This window comes from Tachypleus tridentatus, chromosome 13 (assembly GCF_004210375.1).
Source record: "Tachypleus tridentatus isolate NWPU-2018 chromosome 13, ASM421037v1, whole genome shotgun sequence".
Lineage (NCBI taxonomy): Eukaryota > Metazoa > Arthropoda > Merostomata > Xiphosura > Limulidae > Tachypleus > Tachypleus tridentatus.
Window position 1 is genome coordinate 213,920,268 of NC_134837.1, and position 22,614 is coordinate 213,942,881.

The window sequence follows — 22,614 nt, forward strand, 5'->3', positions numbered from 1 at the left end:
CGTTTGACACTTCGCCTAAACAGAAGTTAAAGCAGCATTTCAAGAAACACTTTTGAATTGTGGAAGTCTTAACTCGAAGCCAAGCGATGCGTAACCACACAATTGCGTTCAGAAGAGTGATTTTTTGCACAACTCGGGACCTGTAGCCGTCTGGTCGTTATCCATGTGAAACAAAAGTTGTCTCAAGAATGTTTTGCGATACAGCAGTTTGACGGTTTGTATAACTCCGGCGTCACAAGGCTGTAGCTTAGAAGTTGCATTAGGAGGAAGTAAAACGATTTTTACATTAGATAGAGGGATTGCAACATGGGCAGTGCAGTTGTCGATAAAAAGCAGAACATTGCGTTTCTGAAGTTTCATTTTGTTGTTAAATTTTTTTGCCCATTCGGTAAATATGGGAATTGTCATCCAGGCTTTTCGGTTGTAATAATAATCTACACCCAATGAATTCATATCAGAATTACGAAAGCAACGCGGCTTAGCACTATGACCAATAACAAGTGGCCGAATTTTCTCTCCCGACATGCTACAGCAAAGCATTACTGTAACTCTTTCTTTCGAAACTTTTACACCGGATGTCGTTTCTCCCTTCTTGACCATTGATTTCGTTGGAAGTGATCTGTATTGTATCCCAATCTCATCAGGGGAATAGCCTTCACAGATGGATGGGAGACGATTAGTCCAATCTTCAACTGCTTCTTGAGAAACTTCAGCACTTTCGCCACAGAGAATAGCTGCTTTGATATTATGCCTTTTTACGAATCTATCTAACCATCCATTGCTAGCAGAGAAGCCTTCATTGCCAAGCTGAGACGCCAATATTAATGCTTTTTCTTGAATTAGTTTCCCGGTAATTGGTAGATTCCTGGATCTTGTATTCACAAACCACTGCCACACCTCATCCAACTCGTCGTATAGGCATCTTCTCTTGTTCTGCTTTTTTCTGGATTTTCGCCTGTTAATTTTTTCTTTCTCTTTAATGATTATCTGAATTTGGGTTTTACCAACTCCAAGATCCGTGGCGATTTTTATTGCAGTTTCCCCTTTGTCGTGTCGTTTAATGACGGAAACTCTCTCTTCTAAGTTAAGCAACTTTCTCTTCGACATTCTGGTGAAAAATGAGTCTGTGTTATGAGGAATCTTCATATTATGCACACTAATCCTGTCTGGTAAATAATCCGATTTAGTGTTCATAATTCATTATGTACTATAGAATAAGCGCACTGAGTGCATTGAGAATAAGATTAATTTACCAATGAAAATTAATCTTCTTTTCGATTCGACGCACTGGAAATAGATTTATTGTTGAAGTAGATTACATAATACTGTTTAACTACGGAATAATTAAACTCATTTGTAATATGCCATAAATGAGAAGGCAGACCGCTATGTAACTTCACAGAATATGCCAAATAATAATGTCACTTAGTCGTTAGTGAGAGGTAAAATAATCAAAATTGTTCAATTTGGTAGGTCGTTAGTCGCGTTTGAGGGAAAGTCGTCCACGAGGGATCAATTTAATGCAAACAGGGTACCGTCAAAAATTTTCCGGTCGTATGACAGGGGAAGTCGTTAGTGAGGGGCTCCACTGTACTTGCAAACTTTTGTCAAAACAAAAACTGATACATACAGTACACTGAGCTAACTAACTAATTAGCTGAGAGTAAGAGAAACTGACTGAACCGTGTAATGGCTAATAAATTAGCTATTGAATAGCCATTTCTTAATTTACCCAACTTGAAATATACCATAATATAGTAATACTATCGTTTTTAAAATTAGTAGGTAAATTCGGGATATTTCGGGATATCGAACCGAACACACAAGTTACGATGACCATTTTTATTTCAAAATTTCGCGCAAGGTTGAACGTATAAACTATAGGAAAGGCAGCTGTCACTTAACGTTACCCACTGCCATCTCTCTTAGGTTACACTAATTGAATAGTCGAATATGATCATCACTCTTATAACGCACCAACAGCGATAAAGGGACGTGAGCCAGTAACACTCGGATTCACAGTCCGGGGAGCTTACCACTGGACCACGCTCAGCCCATGAAAACGATGTATTCCACGAATTATAAACTACGTTTTTCTAACTTTTGTGATCTTTAGGGTTCACTAATTAATATGCTACTGCTAATCTAATCTTTTTTAAACTTCTCCATTGATGAAACTCCACTCAAAGAAACTAACTTATAATGGGCTGAGCAGATAGCCCTTTGTGGCTTTGTTATAAGAAAAACACACACTAACTTATAAAATTAAACGATGGAAATAATGTTACATCGACGTAAAAATTCTGTAAATTAAACAGTTGCATCCTTTACAACGCTAAGTACTACAACTAATTATGTCTCCGCAGAGAGACACACTCTTTCTTTTTCCAAATTCGACTGTCATTTATTCATTTCTTTGTGGATTGACTTGAAACTTGGTATATTTTGAATTAATACGCCCAGGAACTTCTCAATTTCTTTTATTTATCCTTTTTTTAAGATTGTACAGGAACAAAGATCGAACAATCCAAAAATTTATATTATGGGCTCACATTTATAGCAATCAAGATGGAACTTGGCACAAACATACATATTCATGCCCTCAAGAAAAAGAAAAAAATGTAGACTTGCCCATTTTTAGTCTTTTCTCCTGGGGAGGGAGGAGATCTCACACGGGATTTGGCACACAGATACTTTTCTACAGATCCCAAACATTGTTATAGAAGTAATGTGGAAAGTGTTTTATTTTACTGTGTATTTCACAACTTTTCTAGTGTCAAAATTGACGATGTTGGTATTATGACGGAGATATGCTGTTTTTTTGTTTGTTTGAATTTCGCGCGAAGCTACACGAGGTCTATCTGCACCAGCCGTCCCTAATTTAGCAGTATAAGACTAGAGGGAAGGCAGTTAGTCATCGCCACCCAGTGCCAACTCTTGACCTACTCTTTTACCAACGAATAGTGGGATTGACCGTAAAATATAATACCACAACGACAGAAGGGGCGAGCAGCATGTTTGGTGTGACAGATATTTGAACCCGTGATCCTCAAATTACGAGCCGAGTTCCTTAATTAACCACCTGGCCATGTCGGCCCGAGACATGTTGCGTTCGCGTATGAACGGTGGCCTCTTTAATTCAATGCTACAACAACATTAAAAATCAGTAAATTAAACTGTTATGCATTCCAAAATAACGTGAATTTATCCTCTGCAACGCCGAATATTATAATCATTGTAACCATTCAATCTTTACGTACACTCGACTCAAATAAAAACTCGTTAATTCTGTGAAAAATTTATTTTCTGCAAATGTTATAACATCTAACAATTGAAGTGCTAATTTGCTCAACATTAAAAAACTCTTTCACAAACATGCACACTTTCATATCTGATACTTCCATTTCAATGCAAGCGTTAGAATGGGTCTAAATTGCGGCAAACATGTTTATATTAACTACAGAGATACGGAAGTGGAAATGGGTTCCTATCGCCATCTATTGGAATACAAAACCACTATTGTTAATTTCTAAACAGTTATACGATAACCTGTATCAAGTAGTCATGATTTTACTATAGCTCGTCTCTTTAATCATTTTGATACAAAGGTATACTGAAGTTAAGCACAAAGTCGTACAAAGGCTATCTGGACTGTTCCTACCACGAGCATCGGAAATCCAGTTGTTATTGTTGTAAACAATCCTTCAGACTTACTGCTGATCTATTGACGAACTTAACTGTAGCCAAAAAAGGGTAGAAGTAGACAGAAAGAAACCAGCATAACTGATGGAAATATACTCAAAGTTAACTTGTTTGTCGCAATTTACCTGAAACTTATGCGACGCTCTCTCTCTATCTCGGGATCTGGGTGATATTATGTACCCTGGAGGGTCAGGTGTGCTTTGACCTCTTCCTCCTTTCTTTACTTTCATGATCATGCAGTATAGGTTGGTATGGCTACTGCTTTAGGGTCAGAGTTTATTCCGACCCTTTTCAAAGCAATGTCCATGTACTAGTTTCGTACATTTATCGATATTATTTGCCCTATCGGTAGGGATCTAGTTTGATGATGGCCTTCCCCGCCCCCCTTATATATATTATTTATTATTAATATTTCATTTTTATTTATTTTTGTGTTTAAAACATGTTGATCGGAGAGAGATGTTTAGAACCATCCTCATCATGTATGTGGTACCTATCTAGTTCGCGTAATAATTCATTTTCATCCAATTTTTAGCAAAGTACGTTATTGTACAATGTAGGAGTCTATCTGGTATGGTTTTGGCATGACGCGTCTTTTTTTTTTTAATTTCGCAACAGTCATCCCTAATTTAGCACTGTAAGACTAGAGAGAAGGCAGCTAGCTAGTCATCACCACCCAGTGCCAACTCTTGAGCTACTCTTATACTGACTAATAGTGGGATTGACCGTAACATTATAACGCACGACTGAAAGGGCAAACATGTTTGGTGTGACGGAGATTCAAACCAGCGACTTTACGAGTCGAGCGCCTTAACCACCTGGCCATGCCGGGCTATTATGAAATGTATTCAACCGTTATTCGATCGGTTTTGTACTCCATCTAACAGACTTGTATTCAACGGTGGATTACACTTTCAGGTAAAACACCCACTGGTCAGGCATGGTCGTTGGTAAGTAAATGTGGCCTGCGAATTAGAAGGTCTAAGGTTCGAGTCTACAATATCCCAATATAAAAAAAAACTTTTTAGCTGAGAGCGCGTTACAAAAGTGACAGTAATTTCCACCACCAAATGAAAAGTAGCCGTCTCACAACTAACCTTTCCTCGAGTTAGGCTTTATTTTCATGTGCACTGAATAAATAAACAAAGCAAGTGTCCATGACTTTTATTAGTGTATAAAACTATTTAGAGAAATAGCATCTTCAGTATATTTACCAGGAAGTGTGGTACGAAACGCCGTCTGTTCCAGGACATTATTTGGATCCAATTAATTTCGTCTGTTCGTAATATCAACCACTGAATAGTTAATAGCTTTACCACGTTCGTACATAAGTAAAAGTCCTACGAGAAATGAGAAGGGCTATCTATAAATTAAATTTTACGCAAATGTTCTTCTGTCAATTTTTGTTTGGGGTGGGGGGGGGAGAGAAGGATAAATAATTACAGTAACATTCAACTCCAGGAATCGTACGGTGGAAATCCACCCACCGCCAACTCTTGGGCTACTTTTTTTTTTAATTAACGAACAGTGGGATTGACCGTTACATTATAACGCTCCCACAGCTGAATGGGCGAGCATGTTTAGTGTGACGGGGATTCGAACCCGCGATCCTCATATTACGAGTTGAGTGCCTGAACCACCTGGCCATGCTGGGACCACTTATTATGAATGCACAACGTCTAACTGTTCGAAATTGTATGAATATTTCACACACCCTTACTCAGTCATGGCTCTTATCAACAAATTTCATTTCACACAGACACATCAACACGTGAAGCGTACAACGAGCTCCTCATTACGCCTTCTTTAAGTAAAATTACAGACAGAAGACTAACATCAGTGATTTAATGATTTGGTGTTAAATGTAATAATAACAAATAAAAAATGCCTTACTTGTTTTGTAAGTGACCTTACACTCAAAGTGTGGCATAAAAATCTTGTGTTGCCAAATTGACGGGCTCCATGTACTACTGAACAAAGTTAAACCTAGAACAGGCAAATGCTGCTACATCAGTTTCATTTTTATCATACGTTTGTAAGCTACTGGCTTGCACTTGGTGGAAGTAATTTATTAAAGTTTAGCCTCTAGATTTCCCACAAGACTGTGATCTGAATCCTTAAGAGTAAATCCTATGGATAACTGTGAAAATTACTAAAAACTAGATGTGAAGATCAATCTATCACTAGATTCCCAATTTGTCATACAGCTTTAGGGATTTCCACTCCACATCAACGTGTCTAGGGTTTGTTAAATAAGTACGTGGACACATACTGTCTGAGAGCCTGGATTCTGTAGAAACCACTGTGTAAAGATCTGAGAAGTAAAAATTTACCATCTTTAGAAACATTCACGTCAAATATTTATAAGTGCATCAGTACTGTCTTAAACAGTATCTGGGTACGGTCTTGACACTGAAAATGTACTGTTTTAAACACTGTCTGGGCACAGTCTTGAGATTGAAAACCTACTGTCTTAAACAGCGTCTGAACACAGTCTTGACATTGAATACGTACTGTCCTAAACAGCGTCTGAACACAGTCTTGACATTGAATACTACCGTCTTAAACAGCGTCTGGGCACAGTCTTGACATTGAATACGTACTGTCTTAAACAGCGTCTGGGCACAGTCTTGACATTGAATACGTACTGTCCTAAACAGCGTCTGGGCACAGTCTTGACATTGAATACGTACTGTCTTAAACAGCGTCTGGGCACAGTCTTGACATTGAATACGTACTGTCTTAAACAGCGTCTGGGAACAGTCTTGACATTGAATACGTACTGTCTTAAACAGCGTCTGGGCACAGTCTTGACATTGAATACGTACTGTCTTAAACAGCGTCTGGGAACAGTCTTGACACTGAATACTAGCGTCATAAACACCGTCTGGGCACAGTCTTGACATTGAATACGTACTGTCTTAAACAGCGTCTGGGAACAGTCTTGACATTGAATACGTACTGTCTTAAACAGCGTCTGGGCACAGTCTTGACATTGAATACGTACTGTCTTAAACAGCGTCTGGGAACAGTCTTGACACTGAATACTAGCGTCATAAACACCGTCTGGGCACAGTCTTGACATTGAATACGTACTGTCTTAAACAGCGTCTGGGCACAGTCTTGACATTGAATACGCACTGTCTTAAACAGCGTCTGAGCACAGTCTTCACACTGAATACGTACTGTCTTAAACAGCGTCTGGGCACAGTCTTGAAACTGAATACGTACTGTCTTAAACAGCGTCTGGGCACAGTCTTGAAACTGAATACGTACTGCCTTAAACAGCGTCTGGGCACAGTCTTGAAACTGAATACGTACTGTCTTAAACAGAGTCTGGGCACAGTCTTGAAACTGAATACGTACTTTCTTAAACAGCGTCTGGGCACAGTCTTGACATTGAATACGTACTGTCTAAAACAGCGTCTGGGCACAGTCTTGACATTGAATACGTACTGTCTTAAACAGAGTCTGGGCACAGTCTTGAAACTGAATACGCACTGTCTTAAACAGCGTCTGGGCACAGTCTTGACATTGAATAAGTACTGTTTTAAACAAAGTCTGGGCACAGTCTTGAAACTGAATACGTACTGTCTTAAACAGCGTCTGGGCACAGTCTTGAAACTGAATACGTACTGCCTTAAACAGCGTCTGCACACAGTCTTGACACTAAATACGTACTTTCTTAAACAGCGTCTGCACACAGTCTTGACACTAAATACGTACTTTCTTAAACAGCGTCTGGGCACAGTCTTGACATTGAATACGTACTGTCTAAAACAGCGTCTGGGCACAGTCTTGACATTGAATACGTACTGTCTTAAACAGAGTCTGGGCACAGTCTTGAAACTGAATACGCACTGTCTTAAACAGCGTCTGGGCACAGTCTTGACATTGAATAAGTACTGTTTTAAACAAAGTCTGGGCACAGTCTTGACACTGAATACGTATTGTCTTAAACAGCGTCTGGGCACAGTCTTGACATTGAATACGTACGGTCTTAAACAGCGTCTGGGCACAGTCTTGACATTGAATACGTACGGTCTTAAACAGCGTCTGGGCACAGTCTTGACATTGAATACTACCGTCTTAAACAGCGTCTGAACATAGTCTTGACACTGAATACGTACGGTCTTAAACAGCGTCTGGGCACAGTCTTGACACTGAATACCTATTGTCTTAAACAGCGTCTGGGCACAGTCTTGACACTGAATACCTATTGTCTTAAACAGCGTCTGGGCACAGTCTTGACACTGAATACTACCGTCTTAAACAGCGTCTGAGCACAGTCTTGACACTGAATACTACCGTCGTAAACAGCGTCTGAGCACAGTCTTGACACTGAATACGTACTGTCTTAAACAGCGTCTGGGCACAGTCTTGAAACTGAATACTACCGTCGTAAACAGCGTCTGGGCACAGTCTTGACACTGAATACTACCGTCGTAAACAGCGTCTGGGCACAGTCGTGACACTGAATACTACCGTCGTAAACAGCGTCTGGGCACAGTCTTGACACTGAATACTACCGTCTTAAACAGCGTCTGGGCACAGTCTTGACACTGAATACTACCGTCGTAAACAGTGTCTGGGCACAGTCTTGACACTGAATACATACTGTCATAAACAGCGTCTGGGCACAGTCTTGACACTGAATACATACTGTCATAAACAGCGTCTGGGCACAGTCTTGACACTGAATACATACTGTCATAAACAGCGTCTGGGCACAGTCTTGACACTGAATACGTACTATCTTAAACAGTGTCTGGGCACAGTCTTGACACTGAATATATACTCTTCTAGAAGAGTCCCTACAATCTTCTGTTATACTTGTTTTCGTCTACAAAAGCGGTTTATGTAACTCTAGTTTAAGCAACCCAAGAGGGTTTCTGCTATAAAACATGTTCAAGCTCTTACAATAAGCCATCTTAGCACAATTTTATAAATTATCAGTGATTACAAATAAACACAGTTAGAAAGAGTTACACAGTCTAAACAGGACAGGAAGCAGGTTGTTTCAAAGTTCTTTGTAATTCACTAATTTTGTATGAGTTACAAATACTTTTTATCATTAAACAAACAACTTACTCATGGAAAAATTAACTGATAATGTCTGTAGAGTTGAAAACAGTTTAGCAATAAACTATGATTGTAATTTACTTCATTCAATTATTTTTATGTGTTTCATGAATCTATCTAAATTTATGGAAACATATATATTTTAAGTAATACAAGTTCATTTACTCTATGGAACATTGAATTAAAATACAAAAGAAAGCACTAATTCTATACTGAAACAATCTCTTCTTCAATTCTGTATAAAAATTCCTTTTCCTTACTTCCAGAAGACAAACATACACATAACCAAACTAATAATTTTCAGACCCAGATCTTTCAAAATTCTTGGAATATGGCGATATATCACTAAGAAGACCATAGACCAGCAGATACACCAGAAATTCACAACAATTTGAAGATGACACACCCAATACTCTCTCCAGGCCATTATAAATATTTAAATAAATGTGGGGCTCATGCCTTTTGGTCGTGTTTTATCACTCTTGTTAACCATGCATGATTGATGTGTTTATAATTTTATCAAATTTCTCATGTGATTACAGGTGAAAATGATATATTTCATATATTCCAATACTATATAGGTTTTTTTTTTTATATCATATATTCCAATGCAATATAATTTTTTTCTGTACCATATATTCCAATTCATTTTTAATGTAATATTTATAATTAATGTTAACTTAGGCCACTCAAGTTACTTAGGAGACCTAGCTTCCATGCACTGGAGATTCAGAAACACTCTGTTACATGTTGGTAAAATTAACGTTTTCTTCTATATACTTGTAAACTTACACTGTCAGTAACTGTATGCCTAACTAGTTTACAGACATTTCCTGTCACACTTAACAAAATGCATTTGTGGATTTGATATCATATATTATTTAGATAATAATACTTTGGAAGGAAAACTTTTTTAGAATGCAACAATCCATTTGAAAATTAGCTTTAACCATGCAGTAGTGTTTCAGTAAAGTTACTTTGTAAACACTGGCACCGCCAGATGGAAGCACATGTTTGTTGTTCTCAGTAGCTTTAGTATATAGCTAGTTTGTATTAAATTATTACACATAGTTTTAAGTGGTAGATAAGAAAAGTTGTACTGTTCAATGTTCATTCATTAATTAATAAAGAAAAATATTTTAAGTGTAGGTGATTTCTATTTCCAAAATTACAGTTTATTGTTACTTAAATATTTTAAAATTAATTGTTTATGCTCAGAGACCAGAGGGAGTGACTATGAAATTTTATTTATATATTTTCTTTTCATTTACAGAAGACTAATGCAGGGTTAATCATAGAGAAAAACCTCACACTGCTAATTTTTATTAATTTATATACTATAAAAATAATATAAATTTTTATTAATAAACAGGATCACAATAAAAAATATCTTAAAATATTACTATGTTCCCTTTCTATTCCTGATTTTAAGTGAAAGCTTTATGACTTATTACAGATATATATATTACTGCTGTTATAGGTTTTCTAACTCTAAAATTAGGGGTAAAATCAATGGACATTGCATTGTTTTATGTTATACTGTCATGTTAGCTTAACTGCTTACATTCATTATAGATTTGTTATAATTTTTTCATTCATTTTTCAGTAGGATTCCAGGAAGCTAAAATTGTAACTATATATTTATAGTTACAACTGATATTTATTTCCATTAATCATGCCTGCCTTTCTGAAGGTACCATAAAAGCACGGTAAAAGTTGCCCACATGTAATTCTGCAATGCTACATTTAGTCCAAAATAACCCAGAGTCTAAAGGAGTTAGACCTCTATAACTGATTAACATTTGTTTAATATAGCTTAAAGCACAATTCACAGAAAATCACTACATGTCAAGCTATACACAGTTATGAATAGTTTCCACCATCGAAATTAATGTTCCCAGCTGTCAATAAGCATTCGTTTCATCATAACTGTGTGTTTTTAGGCTCACCAACAGTTGAGTCATGTATAAATACAAAACAATCATCTGACTTGAAAGCATATTGTATATCACAGTCAATATACTACATTCTTTCTGAACACTAATGCACATGTATAATATGAATATTCAATACATGAACCAGCCTAGTTTTGTTCTTCAAAACTGTTCGAAAGCTACTAATCTACTTGTGTTACTAAACACTGCAATTAAAATCACATACATTTCAGTTGCATTTACTGAAACAAGTCATTCTTATGTTCTGTCAATTTCACCATGTGATTAAGTGAGAATAGTAATACAGTTAGTCTGATTTAAAAGGAAGAAACATTAAAATGGTTCAGTTTAATTTACTAAAAAGCTACCTATTCAACAAATCAGCTTGTTTTCTACATTGGAACTACCTAATGTTCTCTTTTATGTATATAGAACTCCTCTAAATATCTAGCTAACCTCATACTTATTACATTCTAAGGAAAAATTACAAAGGAACCAATATTTATTATACAACTTTTTTGGGACACTAAATACCACCTACATCAGATTTAAGGGCTATATCTTCACAGCAGATGTTTAAGTGTAGTTATTTTATTGATTTTAACACTAGAAATGTTTAAAATTATCTTTAATTTCATTTTTCTGATTAGATGATGCATGAATAGTAATTAATAGATATATAGTAGAATATTAAAATACTATACTTCAATCTTTGGTTAGTACATAGGGTGTTTTTAATTCATGGTTACAAAACACAAAAACTTTGGAAATATAAAATGAATGTGCTGGATAGTTTGGTAAAACTTGTGTTCCTGTTGGAAGGTTTGGTGAAACTTGTGTCTGTTTTAGAAGATTTGGAAAACTTTTATTTGTCACACCAAACTGTTTTCCTCATTTTTAAATGCTATAAATTTCAGTATGAGGAATTTGTTTGATAAAGAATATAAAATTTAAACAATACGTAAGACATTCAGTTTCATGATTCACAACATACTGCAAATGAAAAAAATGAAACGCAAAAAGAAAAATGGGTTTGATACGTGAAAATTGTGTATCTTGAAGTTATAAACATCTTGAAGTTATAAACATCTTGAAGTTATAAACATCTTGAAGTTATAAACATCTTGAAGTTATAAACATCTTGAAGTTATAAACATCTTGAAGTTATAAACATCTTGAAGTTATAAACATCTTGAAGTTATAAACATCTTGAAGTTATAAACATCTTGAAGTTATAAACATCTTGAAGTTATAAACATCTTGAAGTTATAAACATCTTGAAGTTATAAACATCTTGAAGTTATAAACATCTTGAAGTTATATAGTCACACAAAGAAAAAAATTCAGCATTAAAACATTTCTCTCCCCCAGAAAAAAAGATTACAAATATTAATTCTTAAGACTACTAAAACTATTAATTTGAGGATTTCCAAACAAAGCATGTCTGTCAATAATTGATTATAATGAAATCAAAGTCTGACAGTAAGAAAAATACTATTCTTTCCATTTGTCTAATATTAAAAGTCAGCTAATGCTTTAAATGGTAATTCATCTGAAGCTACCTTTTTATTTCACTTAAGCTTTGGTCTCAAGAATGTTTTTAGGAAGTAATGATATATATTTGACCCTAAACAATACAAGTTTCTGCAATTACCAAAAAACTGTAAAAAACATCTCGTACTTAATAAGACGAAACAAATAATCACAATGATTTTGTTTTGTGGAAAAATTCATATTGCTGCATATGACTTAGTAAATTTTACACAAAGTTTCACTAGAACTTTAAATTATTAACAACAAATTTATCAGAAATGCTGACCTTTGTTTGGTTTTGGGATTCCAAATTTCTCATGAGGCCGGTCAGAAAGAGCTCCATCTTCAGCTGAAACTTTAATAGCATAAGCTTGCTTTTCTTCACGGTCAAACTCAACTCTTGTGAAAATAGTTCCAGTTTCTTTGTCTATGCTGAAATACCTATCACCACCTTCTTCAATTTTATAATAAACCTAGAAGTAATAGCAACATGACTAACTTCAACACTGTTTACAGAGCTACGCATCTTTTATAATAAACCTAGATGTAATAGCAACATGACTAACTTCAACACTGTTTACAGAGCTACACATCTTTTATAATAAACCTAAAAGTAATAGCAACATGACTAACTTCAACACTGTTTACAGAGCTACATATCTTTCCAAGATTTAAACTCACTTCTCAAACTACAAGTAAATGGTTTGAAATAGATTTAACTTAAAAAAATACTTTTATTTGTACAATGTTGTTTGTTTTTTGTAAAGAAACTAAATTTTTATTATTTCTTGATCCTTGAAAACGTGACCTTGACTAACCTGTTAACATAAGAACCAACAGAGTTCTTCCCTATGCCCAAGATAAGTGACCTTGAAAGTTTAATTAAACCCTGCTATTTATAAGTGTAGTCATTATGTAGAAAGTGGATGTCTACAGATGGACGGATAGCATCATTATACACTCCCTGAACCTTTTCAGTCGGGAGGAATAAAAACAAATGTTCTTTCCCAATAAAAGGCAAAACAAGATTATTTCTTTTGTATAAAGAATAATACACAGTTATCTAAGATTCCTGTCCAGTCTAAATTTATTCAACCATTTAAAAATATAGACATGTTAGCCTATGGAATTCAGAGGTTTTTGATTCATAAAAACAAAAACAATTGTAATAAAATTAACAAGTACGTCTGATGAAACGTAAACTATGCACAAAACACTAAAAAACAATAACTTTATAAATTAATTAATGAATATAATTCTCAACAAGAAACTCACTAGATTTTCAGCCACAGTAAAAAATAATTGTCTGCCTTGTCTTGTTCTTTGGATCAAAGCTACACAATGGATTATCTGCACTCTATTGACTGCAGGTATAAAACCTCAAATTTTACCATTTGCTTAGCTAACAGTTTACAATAAATAGCCTTCTTAGTTAGAAATATTCACTTAAAATTTTGAAAATCTTTTTAAGCATTATAGCCCTTAATACTTATAGTAACTAAGTACAAAGATGTCTCTCCCAACTAGCAACACACAGTAATAACAAAGAAAGAACAAGTCTTTATGGCCAGGTGGTTAAGGCAATCGACTTGTAATCTGAGGGTCATGGGTTCGAATCCACATATCACCCAACATGCTTGTCCATTCAGCCATGGGGCATTATAAAGTTATGGTCAATCCCACTATTCATTGATAAAAGAGTAACCCAAGAGTTGGTGGTGGGTGGCAATAACTAGTTGCCTTTCTTCTAGTCTTACACCACTAAATTAGGGATGGATAGCGCAGATAGCCCTCATGTAGATTTGTGCAAAATTCAAAACAAACAAACAAAGAAAAAGTCCTTCTTGAGAACTTGGTTTAGGCACAGAACTAAGTACAAGATTTTTAATACTATTTTGTTTCTGCAAAATTTTGTAGAAATGCAAGCTCTACTACCATGAATGAATTTTAAATTTAAATCTATGACAGCTGATAATTTTAATAAAATATTACTCAAGTATTAGATTATGAGTATATAAAATCAGGTTCAAATGCATCCCAAAATTCTTTGAATTGTGAAGACTTATTTGATTTTTATATATGTACTCCAGTAGAAATTGTTTTTACTCAGAAATAAATGTGTGCTAACTTGGATAACATATTTTTTGAAAAAACTAAATAATGTAGGAGTTTTATGGAAGGAAAGAAAACTTAAGAAAACCTCCTATGGCTTATAATTAACTATTAAAATATTATAAAAACATATACAATATCTGTCTGATGATGATTACAAAAATCATTTTCAAATCAATCAACAGAGGCCAGCACTTACAATAACAGTTGTCGAGTGTAAATAAGCAAGTTTTTTAAAATAAATAAATCATTGACTAGACAGATGCCATGTAGTTGAATTACTGGAAAACTAAGGTAACAGACACATAAACACATCACTACCTTATTATTTGGATAAGTTCCATCCTTATCAACAGCTGTCACAGTAGTCACTTTTGTCATTGGTGGCATGCCTTCTAGAACTGTTTCTTGCTCAGTTTCAATAAATAGTGGAATTTCATCATTCACATCTTCCAACACAATATAAATGGTACATTCTGCTGCTAACACGTTCACACCATTGTTCTGAAATATATTATTATGAGTTAAAGAAAAATCCAATATTACATAAATCATGCCACATATACTATAATCAGTACCTAAAAGGCCTTTCACCCAGTACCAGGGCTCATCAGGTTACCTCAGATACAGTAGACATAACAATGGTGCATAATGTAACCTTGCATGGAAATAGCAAAGAGTTAGCATTAGAACACCATGATAAATTTCAGTACAGCCTCAACCTTCCAACTTTTTAAAACTTCTTATTACTATATGATTGCCAGAATTCACATGTATGAAAAATATACAATCATGTGTTCATTAGGCCCGAGCTCAACATTGCAAAGCTTTTCCAACATGAGTTAGACCACACTAACTGATAGACAACTTTTGAACAGACAAAACCAGTACAGATCCTTTCAACTTAGGCAGCAAATTACATGCCCATGAATTAAACATTCAAGGTAGAGATCCTTAGCACTCAAATACAGCTATCACTAATGTTGAGCTACAAATCAGAGGGAAGGCAGAACATCTGTCCCCATAAGAGCTTTGTCCTATTTGAAACAGACAATGGCATTGACTACTATCATTATAACACACTTACAGCTGAAAGTGTGAAGCATGTTCAACAGCACTCTGATGTAAACCCTGGCCTTCCAATCTACAGCACAACCCTACAAATAAATTTAACATAATTTTCAGACACCAAGCATATGTGTGTAATATTTATGCACAAATAATACCAAATACTGGTTCCTATCCACAACCGGAGACTTACTTAACACTTAAATATCTGAAAGACATACATTAATTCTTTAGGTACTAGAATTTTGAATACATTGAAAGCAAAGTGTATAGATGTACAGTAAAAAACAAGAAGGAAGAGACAGATTTGGCTGGTGTAGTAATGTATTATAGCAAAAAACTTTTCAGTTCCAAAACTCTAATAAAGACAAATGAAAGTAACATTATAATAAAGATCTATAAATTTTATTCCATGACCACTAATGTCACAGCTTTTTTATACCCCACTATAAATTCCACTTATATTCTTTGTACCCCTCTCTCTCTCTCTCTCCCCCTCTTATATAAATTATTTTAGGAAATTTAAACTAAACCATTTACTAACACAGAAAGGTTTAAAAGGTATCCTCTAATGAAAATTAATCTTTAAAAAAAATACAAAAAGGCAATAAGAATTTTTAAAAGTTAAGAGTAACAGACATTGCCTATAAGGAAGCCTGAGATATAGATAGTTATCAGTAAGATAATGAAAATTAGAATTATGTTTACATTTATGAGCTTTAAAAATTTAGATACAAGTTCTTTTTTACATAATGTATTTTCATGAATTACACTTTTAAAAGTGTTTTAATACATAAAAAACTACAAATTACACTATGTAGTAAAATTTTTACTTTTTCTTGTTTCTGGGCAGAAAGTGTTATTTTCTAACTGCTTATATCTAAAGTAAATGGAAAAGACCTATTCTTTTCAAACTTTGCTTTTGTGACCTGGGAGCATATAATGAAAACATGATGGGAAATTATATTTGGGGGCTGATATGTGAAAGTGATTTACATTACAGCTGCAAACCTCGAAAAACTACTCACTTTTAAACATTTTTGTATAACTTCAGTATAAATACATGTAAATATTGATTCATATGTTGTTTTATTCAGACCTTATGTAAATGAAAATGTGCAAATTTGCCTGTTTTTGCATAGAAAATAGGTTAATTTCTAAATTTCATTATCCAAGTAACAAATGCAAAGTTTGAAGGAAATAATGGCCATTTTCTGTACTTTTACAACATAAGCAATTAAGAAATAACACATACTATCCAAACACAATTTGTGTTATGTAGTGTAATCTAGGGTCTGTCTTTTTTCATGTTTTGGCTTGTAAAATCACTAAAGAGAAAAGGCAGAATATTTTTTCAATAGATGTTTTGGTGAGATAAAGAGGATCACCCACTTCAACTCGGACAGTCAGGTTGTACTGTTGAAGCTTCTCGTAGTCTAAAGGATAGTTAACCATGATGTCAGCCCACATATCCCCATTACTTTCTGGTCGAGGTGCCAGGTAGAATGTATCTTTGCTGTTAGTTTGCTCATTACTTCCTTTCATCAGTGTGTAAAAAACAGCTGGATCATTTGGAATCCCTGATCTGACGAGAAAAAACAAAACAAAAAACAATATCCAACATGTCAAATGTGATATTTCAGTAAGGAACTAAAGGAGGAGTGGAAGGGTGAGCTGTAATATTTCATCTTCTGACTTAGTTTGGTTCTGGCACAACTAGACTAGCAATACTATATGATAGAGGTAGTAGTTAATTCTGTGGGAAAAGCCTCAAAATACGAAAAAATATTTGAAAAACTAAGTGAAATATAGTCAGGTGAATGATGTTTGAAATGTATCATGGCATTACAACATAAACTGCCTGCACATTTTTAAATAAGAGAAAAACGTTACACCAGAATATACAAACTGTGTGCGTGTGTATGTGTATACAAGTGCACGTATGGATAAATATTATTTCAATAGTTAAGTAGGTATTAACATCAAAAGGAAGCACTGAGTTAAGAACACCAAGATCAAATGTGAATAAAAATATTTGAATCAAGTAGGCAAGCCTCAACAGCTACAACAGAAATGCTGCATTTATCTAAAAGATCACCAGAGCACATGTTATAACGTTTTAAATGTGCCCAGTGCAAGTAAAAATTTAATTATCCACACTTCATCAGGATTTTTCTCTGATCTGTATAATCCAGAAAAAAAATTTAAATTCTGATCTTTTCAAACAAATTAAAACAATTAAGATTGTGCTGATGTCCAAGAGGTCATAGCTACCAGTCACTTCTGATTTATAAGGTATAAGGTTATGCATCTTTGTGGTACTTCTTCAAACTACTTCAACTAACTTGATAGACATCACATAAGCATACTAAACTCATGGTTACAAAAGAAAACATCAGGCCTCTCAACAAGGTTTCAAAAGTATGTAGAACAAACACAGGCACACTTCTAACCCAAATACAGGAAGAAAACGATTAGAGGTATTTTTAGGGCAACGAGAAGGACTATTTTAAACCATAAATGCTGCACGCTGTCATTAATACTTTGAGAAATACAAATTATACCTTACATTCCTGCCACCAGTGGTTAGTCTTTTGTACATCATATCTACTTAGCTTATATCAGATCACTTTTCATATTACTCCTTATCTTGCATGACACCCTTAAAAAACAAAAACTTTACTGACATTAATTCTTAATAAACAAATAAACTATATGTGTGTAAAAGATAACTTGTGCAATATGAGTTATATGATAATCATAAATTGACACATAGTGTTTACATACATTGACAAAAATTATGAATATAAATCACATGATCTTAGTACCCTACATCCAGTTTTGTAAGACCACAATAACAATTATTGAACCACCATTACATGACACATAAACAAGATTAGACCTAATGACTTGTAGTGTATTATAATTCTTACAATAGTTGACAAACTTACAAATTTACAGGAGTTGACAAAAAATATTTAAAACCATATGTTTTATAACACACTTGATGACCTCTATTAAAATATGATATCAAGTCCTACTTTTAACACTGGCTTTCATAAATACCTGAATTTTCGTGATTTTAGTTACATTTTCTCAAAAACTGTTGTGCACCTGCTGTAGTTTCTTAGATCTTATTTCAGTTAGTCTACAAGTGATCAAACATGTTTCTCTGCAATAATCAAATATTAAAAACCAGTTTCACATGGCACCTATTTAGTTTGCATGCTCTTGAATTTCAGTACTGCTTCACATTAACCTGTTGACTGCCAAGTATTTTGGCTGCTACAATACAACTCTAATGCTTCTTCATTTGTAACTTTTTTCGTGACGCCATTTTGGATTGAAAGTGAAACAATTTGTAAGTAAGTCAAATGCATGTATGGTGCTGACATCTAGCGTTGAAGTCAGGTATCATTGAGAACGAATTAACTCGTCCGTTGCACTGTGTTACCGATTGGCTTGGACGAGTTATCTCGTCTGTGGCACTGAACAGGTTAATGTGGCAAGGTTTCAGTGAGTTTGTATAGATATTTCTAAGTGACTGACTGCCACCCTTCTTATAGTACTTCAAAAAGATCATCTTCCATGTTTTGCTTGTGATCTTTCATTAATTAGTTTAACTCAGCGTATAAACTTTCAATCAGATTAATATGAGGCGACTGACTTGGCTATTCTATAATGTTAATTGTCTTACTTCAAAGATATCTTTTAACAGTTCCATAAATGATGGTGTTTACATTTTTTAAAATTTGAATTTGTTTAGCTAGATGATTCAGAGGATAATATTTCAAGAATCCCTGGTTTGACTCCCTCTGCTGCCAAACTGACTCTTTCTGTCTTTTGAGGAACATTGTGCTACTTGACTAATTAAATATAAACAATTAAATGATGGTCCCTTAGTAAATTATATTTGGTTAATCAGTTAGTAAATACCACTAATCATTCATATCTAATTACAAAGTGGTGGAAATGTGTACGACTAGGACATGGCATACTAAATAAAATAATAAAATATAAGCTGTGTGTTTCTTACAACCATATACTTCATGCCACACCCATTCCCTCATTTCTTGTTATTGCAGATAAAACTTCTAATACAGAAGCTGTAACATTTGACGTATGCTTCCTTTTTTTTTTGCAATAAATATTTGAATTTGTTCAACTCACGAAAAAATGTATGGCACTAGATGGGCATTGCACAAAATTTTATAGATTGCAAAGACCTCAGGGTACTGCAGGACCTGTAAAACTTACTGAAACACACAACTGTAAAATTAAGGAAGTAGATTTATAGTAGTATAGTTAAACAAAATCACTTGTGATATAGAAATATATTCGATAACATGCAGCATTCCTACTCAACAAAATGTGATTCACAACAAACATTTTGGTTTACTGATCACAAAGATACTGAGCAAAAACACAGAAAATATAGGAAAGTTTATAAGAATTCACAAGAATTACTGGATACCTGAGAGGCCTGAAACCTGAACAGATGCATGTATCAAATTTGCTAAACATTGCCTTGGGTAATGCTAGCCTACAAGCTGACCTAACACAAAAATATTACAACAAAAAGCTAAGAAAGTAAGTAGATTTCTATAGCTGTAAAACTGTACAAACTAAAATGCAATTCAAAAACCTCATAACTGAAAACCAAGTAAAACTCTACTACATCCAGTACTGATGAGGCCTTCTGCCAGTACTAGAGCTCATCAGGCTAGCTGGAATGCGACACAAGATAGTGGTTCAGATTCTATTTAGATCATCAAACTGAACAAACAACTGTTATGGTGCAAACTAGATTACAGTGGTAAAGTGTAATTCCATCAATTATATTTAAGTAACTCACTGAAAAATCAGAATTAGGGCAAGGATTAATAATGCACAGTTGGTTTATTTTAACACCAATTATGTTTCTATTATTATTATTACTTATTTTTACAATAACTAATTTTAATTACCCTTCAGAAGAACTGGTGAATCAACAAGCAAGGTTTAAGTTTAGTAACTTCTCATATTTCTTTAACTTAACTTTAACGTTACAACTGTACATCACATTATCATTACAGCATTTAGTAATCTATGTTACTGATCTCCCGAGTTACTGTATATTTAAAAGAAGGTTATAAGCAATTACTACAAAATATCCATAGTTTACCTGGCTTTGATGCTTGTGACCACTTCTCCCCGTCCAAGGTTCTCTTTGATCATTATGGGTCCATAGATGGGTTGGTCCCACACTGGAGGGTTACTGTCTCTGTCTACTACTTCTATTATTAGTTCTACTGTGGTTCGATGTTGTGGCTTCCCTTTATCTAAAGCAACAGCTCGCAGATGGAACTGTTGTCGCTAAGTGCCATAAAAATAACTTGTTAATATCCATAAACTATTAATGTCTATACTGAATTTTATGAAACTCAACAAACAAAATTAATAAAGGTAGTAATACATGTGAAATTGTGTTCCTGCCAAATCTGGGTAACTCCTTATATTATAGTTTACACTTTGTTTCCCTCATCATATTTACTATTATTAAGTTTTTATTAATAGAAATAAACATGTGCAGAACTAGAAAGCAATAAAAATTAAATCAGCAAGATAAGACTTCCACTACAAGCAAATTAAACTAAGAAAACATTTCAACAAATTAAAACCCAATCAAACAGATTGGCATCATCAGTATTCTTCTAATTGTTCAGTGACTGTCAAATTACGTTTTGTAGATAAACATTAGAATCATTAAATGCATACACATTGTTATTACAATATGTTTTTTTATCTTGTCTTAAATTCAATCATGCAACACTTAAAATAGAAATATATGTAAGCATTTGTATTTTCAATGTTTACCAATAGATATTTTAATGGAAAAGCTTGTTTTCAATCTGTAATTCACATTTAGCAACATAAAGGAACAACTAATTACTGAATAAATATAAAAAAATAAAAGTCTATCACAGATTACACTTACAAAAAAAGAAGATCTGGAGAGATTTTAATCAAAAAAATTAAAACATTGAAATAAATTAGTTATTTATTTTTGTACGAACAGATGAAAAACGTTCAAATCATACTCCAATTACCAAAAAATCTTTAACAATCTGTTCACATTATAACAAGTCTTTACCTAAGCAAGAGAGCTCTCAAATATATTTCACTTATTTATTTTATGAATTGTAATTTGGTTACTTATATTACTAATCATATTCTTGTTTTATCTACATTATTCACAAGTTGTGCTGATAGAAACAATTAAAAAAATAACACACACATCCAATGGTTTCTGAAGAATAACCCAGCCAGAATCAGGGTTGACTTTAAAGTAGGTGACATCAGATGGATCGTATGGAGCAGACAAGTTGTACATTACAGCTCCATTATCGTCAGCATCTTCATCTGAAGCCGATACACGTAGGATGTTTGTTCCAACGGGTGTGTCTTGCTTTACGTGCTCTTTATACTCCTGTCGGTCAAAAAGAGGTGGGTTGTCGTTGATATCTGTTATCTCAACCTTAAAGGAACAAGCTCCTTCTAAGGGAGGGTTTCCTCTGTCAGTAGCTTTGACTGTGACACTTACAAACCGACCATCTTCTCCTTCTCTGTCAAACACCTGTAATCAGTTATATTTACATGTTCTTCAAACTTCTCTTTAAGCCTGGTATATAAATTAAGACTCACAGAAGTTAAAGAATGAGAGATATACTTAACACCGGAGTGATGCTTAACCTAAACAGAAGAAATTTGGCACACTAGAGTAGGTGCTTCCAAACTGAGACCTGTGTGAAAGCATCAAGGGACTGTAGGAAATACATAAAATACTTGTAAATATTGTTAGCATACTCTATATTCATTGGGTGGAGGGAGCATCAACCATAATGCAGAATTTTCTGAGCGGACATGTGCTGAGAAAGTTTTGGAGAACAGTGTCACCTTTGATACAATAATATATTAATTTTAGTCAGTAGTTTGTTATTAGTACCCAAAGTTATAATTTTCCTATACTGAAAATGTACTTCCAATAGGTTCTTACCTCTATCACAAGATTAGCTATTTTCATTCAATGCTGCCCTTTACAGGCAAGGTTTTTCTTTATGTATGTCACAAGCCTTCTGCTCCCCCCTGTTGGAATTAGGACGTTTCAATATGTCTCTCATGCATATCATCATGTGACACTTCT

General features: G+C 34.3%; 1 protein-coding gene across 1 annotated transcript in view; it reads right to left on the reverse strand.

Annotated features, from left to right (window-relative positions):
* LOC143237651 (neural-cadherin-like) overlaps positions 1–22,614 on the reverse strand; it is a 436,819-nt gene that overhangs the window by 200,225 nt on the left and 213,980 nt on the right. The window contains exons 10-14 of the mRNA XM_076477141.1: positions 21,709–22,047; positions 20,596–20,786; positions 16,824–17,016; positions 14,685–14,867; positions 12,538–12,724 (exon numbers count right to left, since the gene is read on the reverse strand). Of these exons, the coding sequence (XP_076333256.1) occupies positions 12,538–12,724; positions 14,685–14,867; positions 16,824–17,016; positions 20,596–20,786; positions 21,709–22,047 (1,093 nt within the window). The remainder of the gene's footprint in view (positions 1–12,537; positions 12,725–14,684; positions 14,868–16,823; positions 17,017–20,595; positions 20,787–21,708; positions 22,048–22,614) is intronic.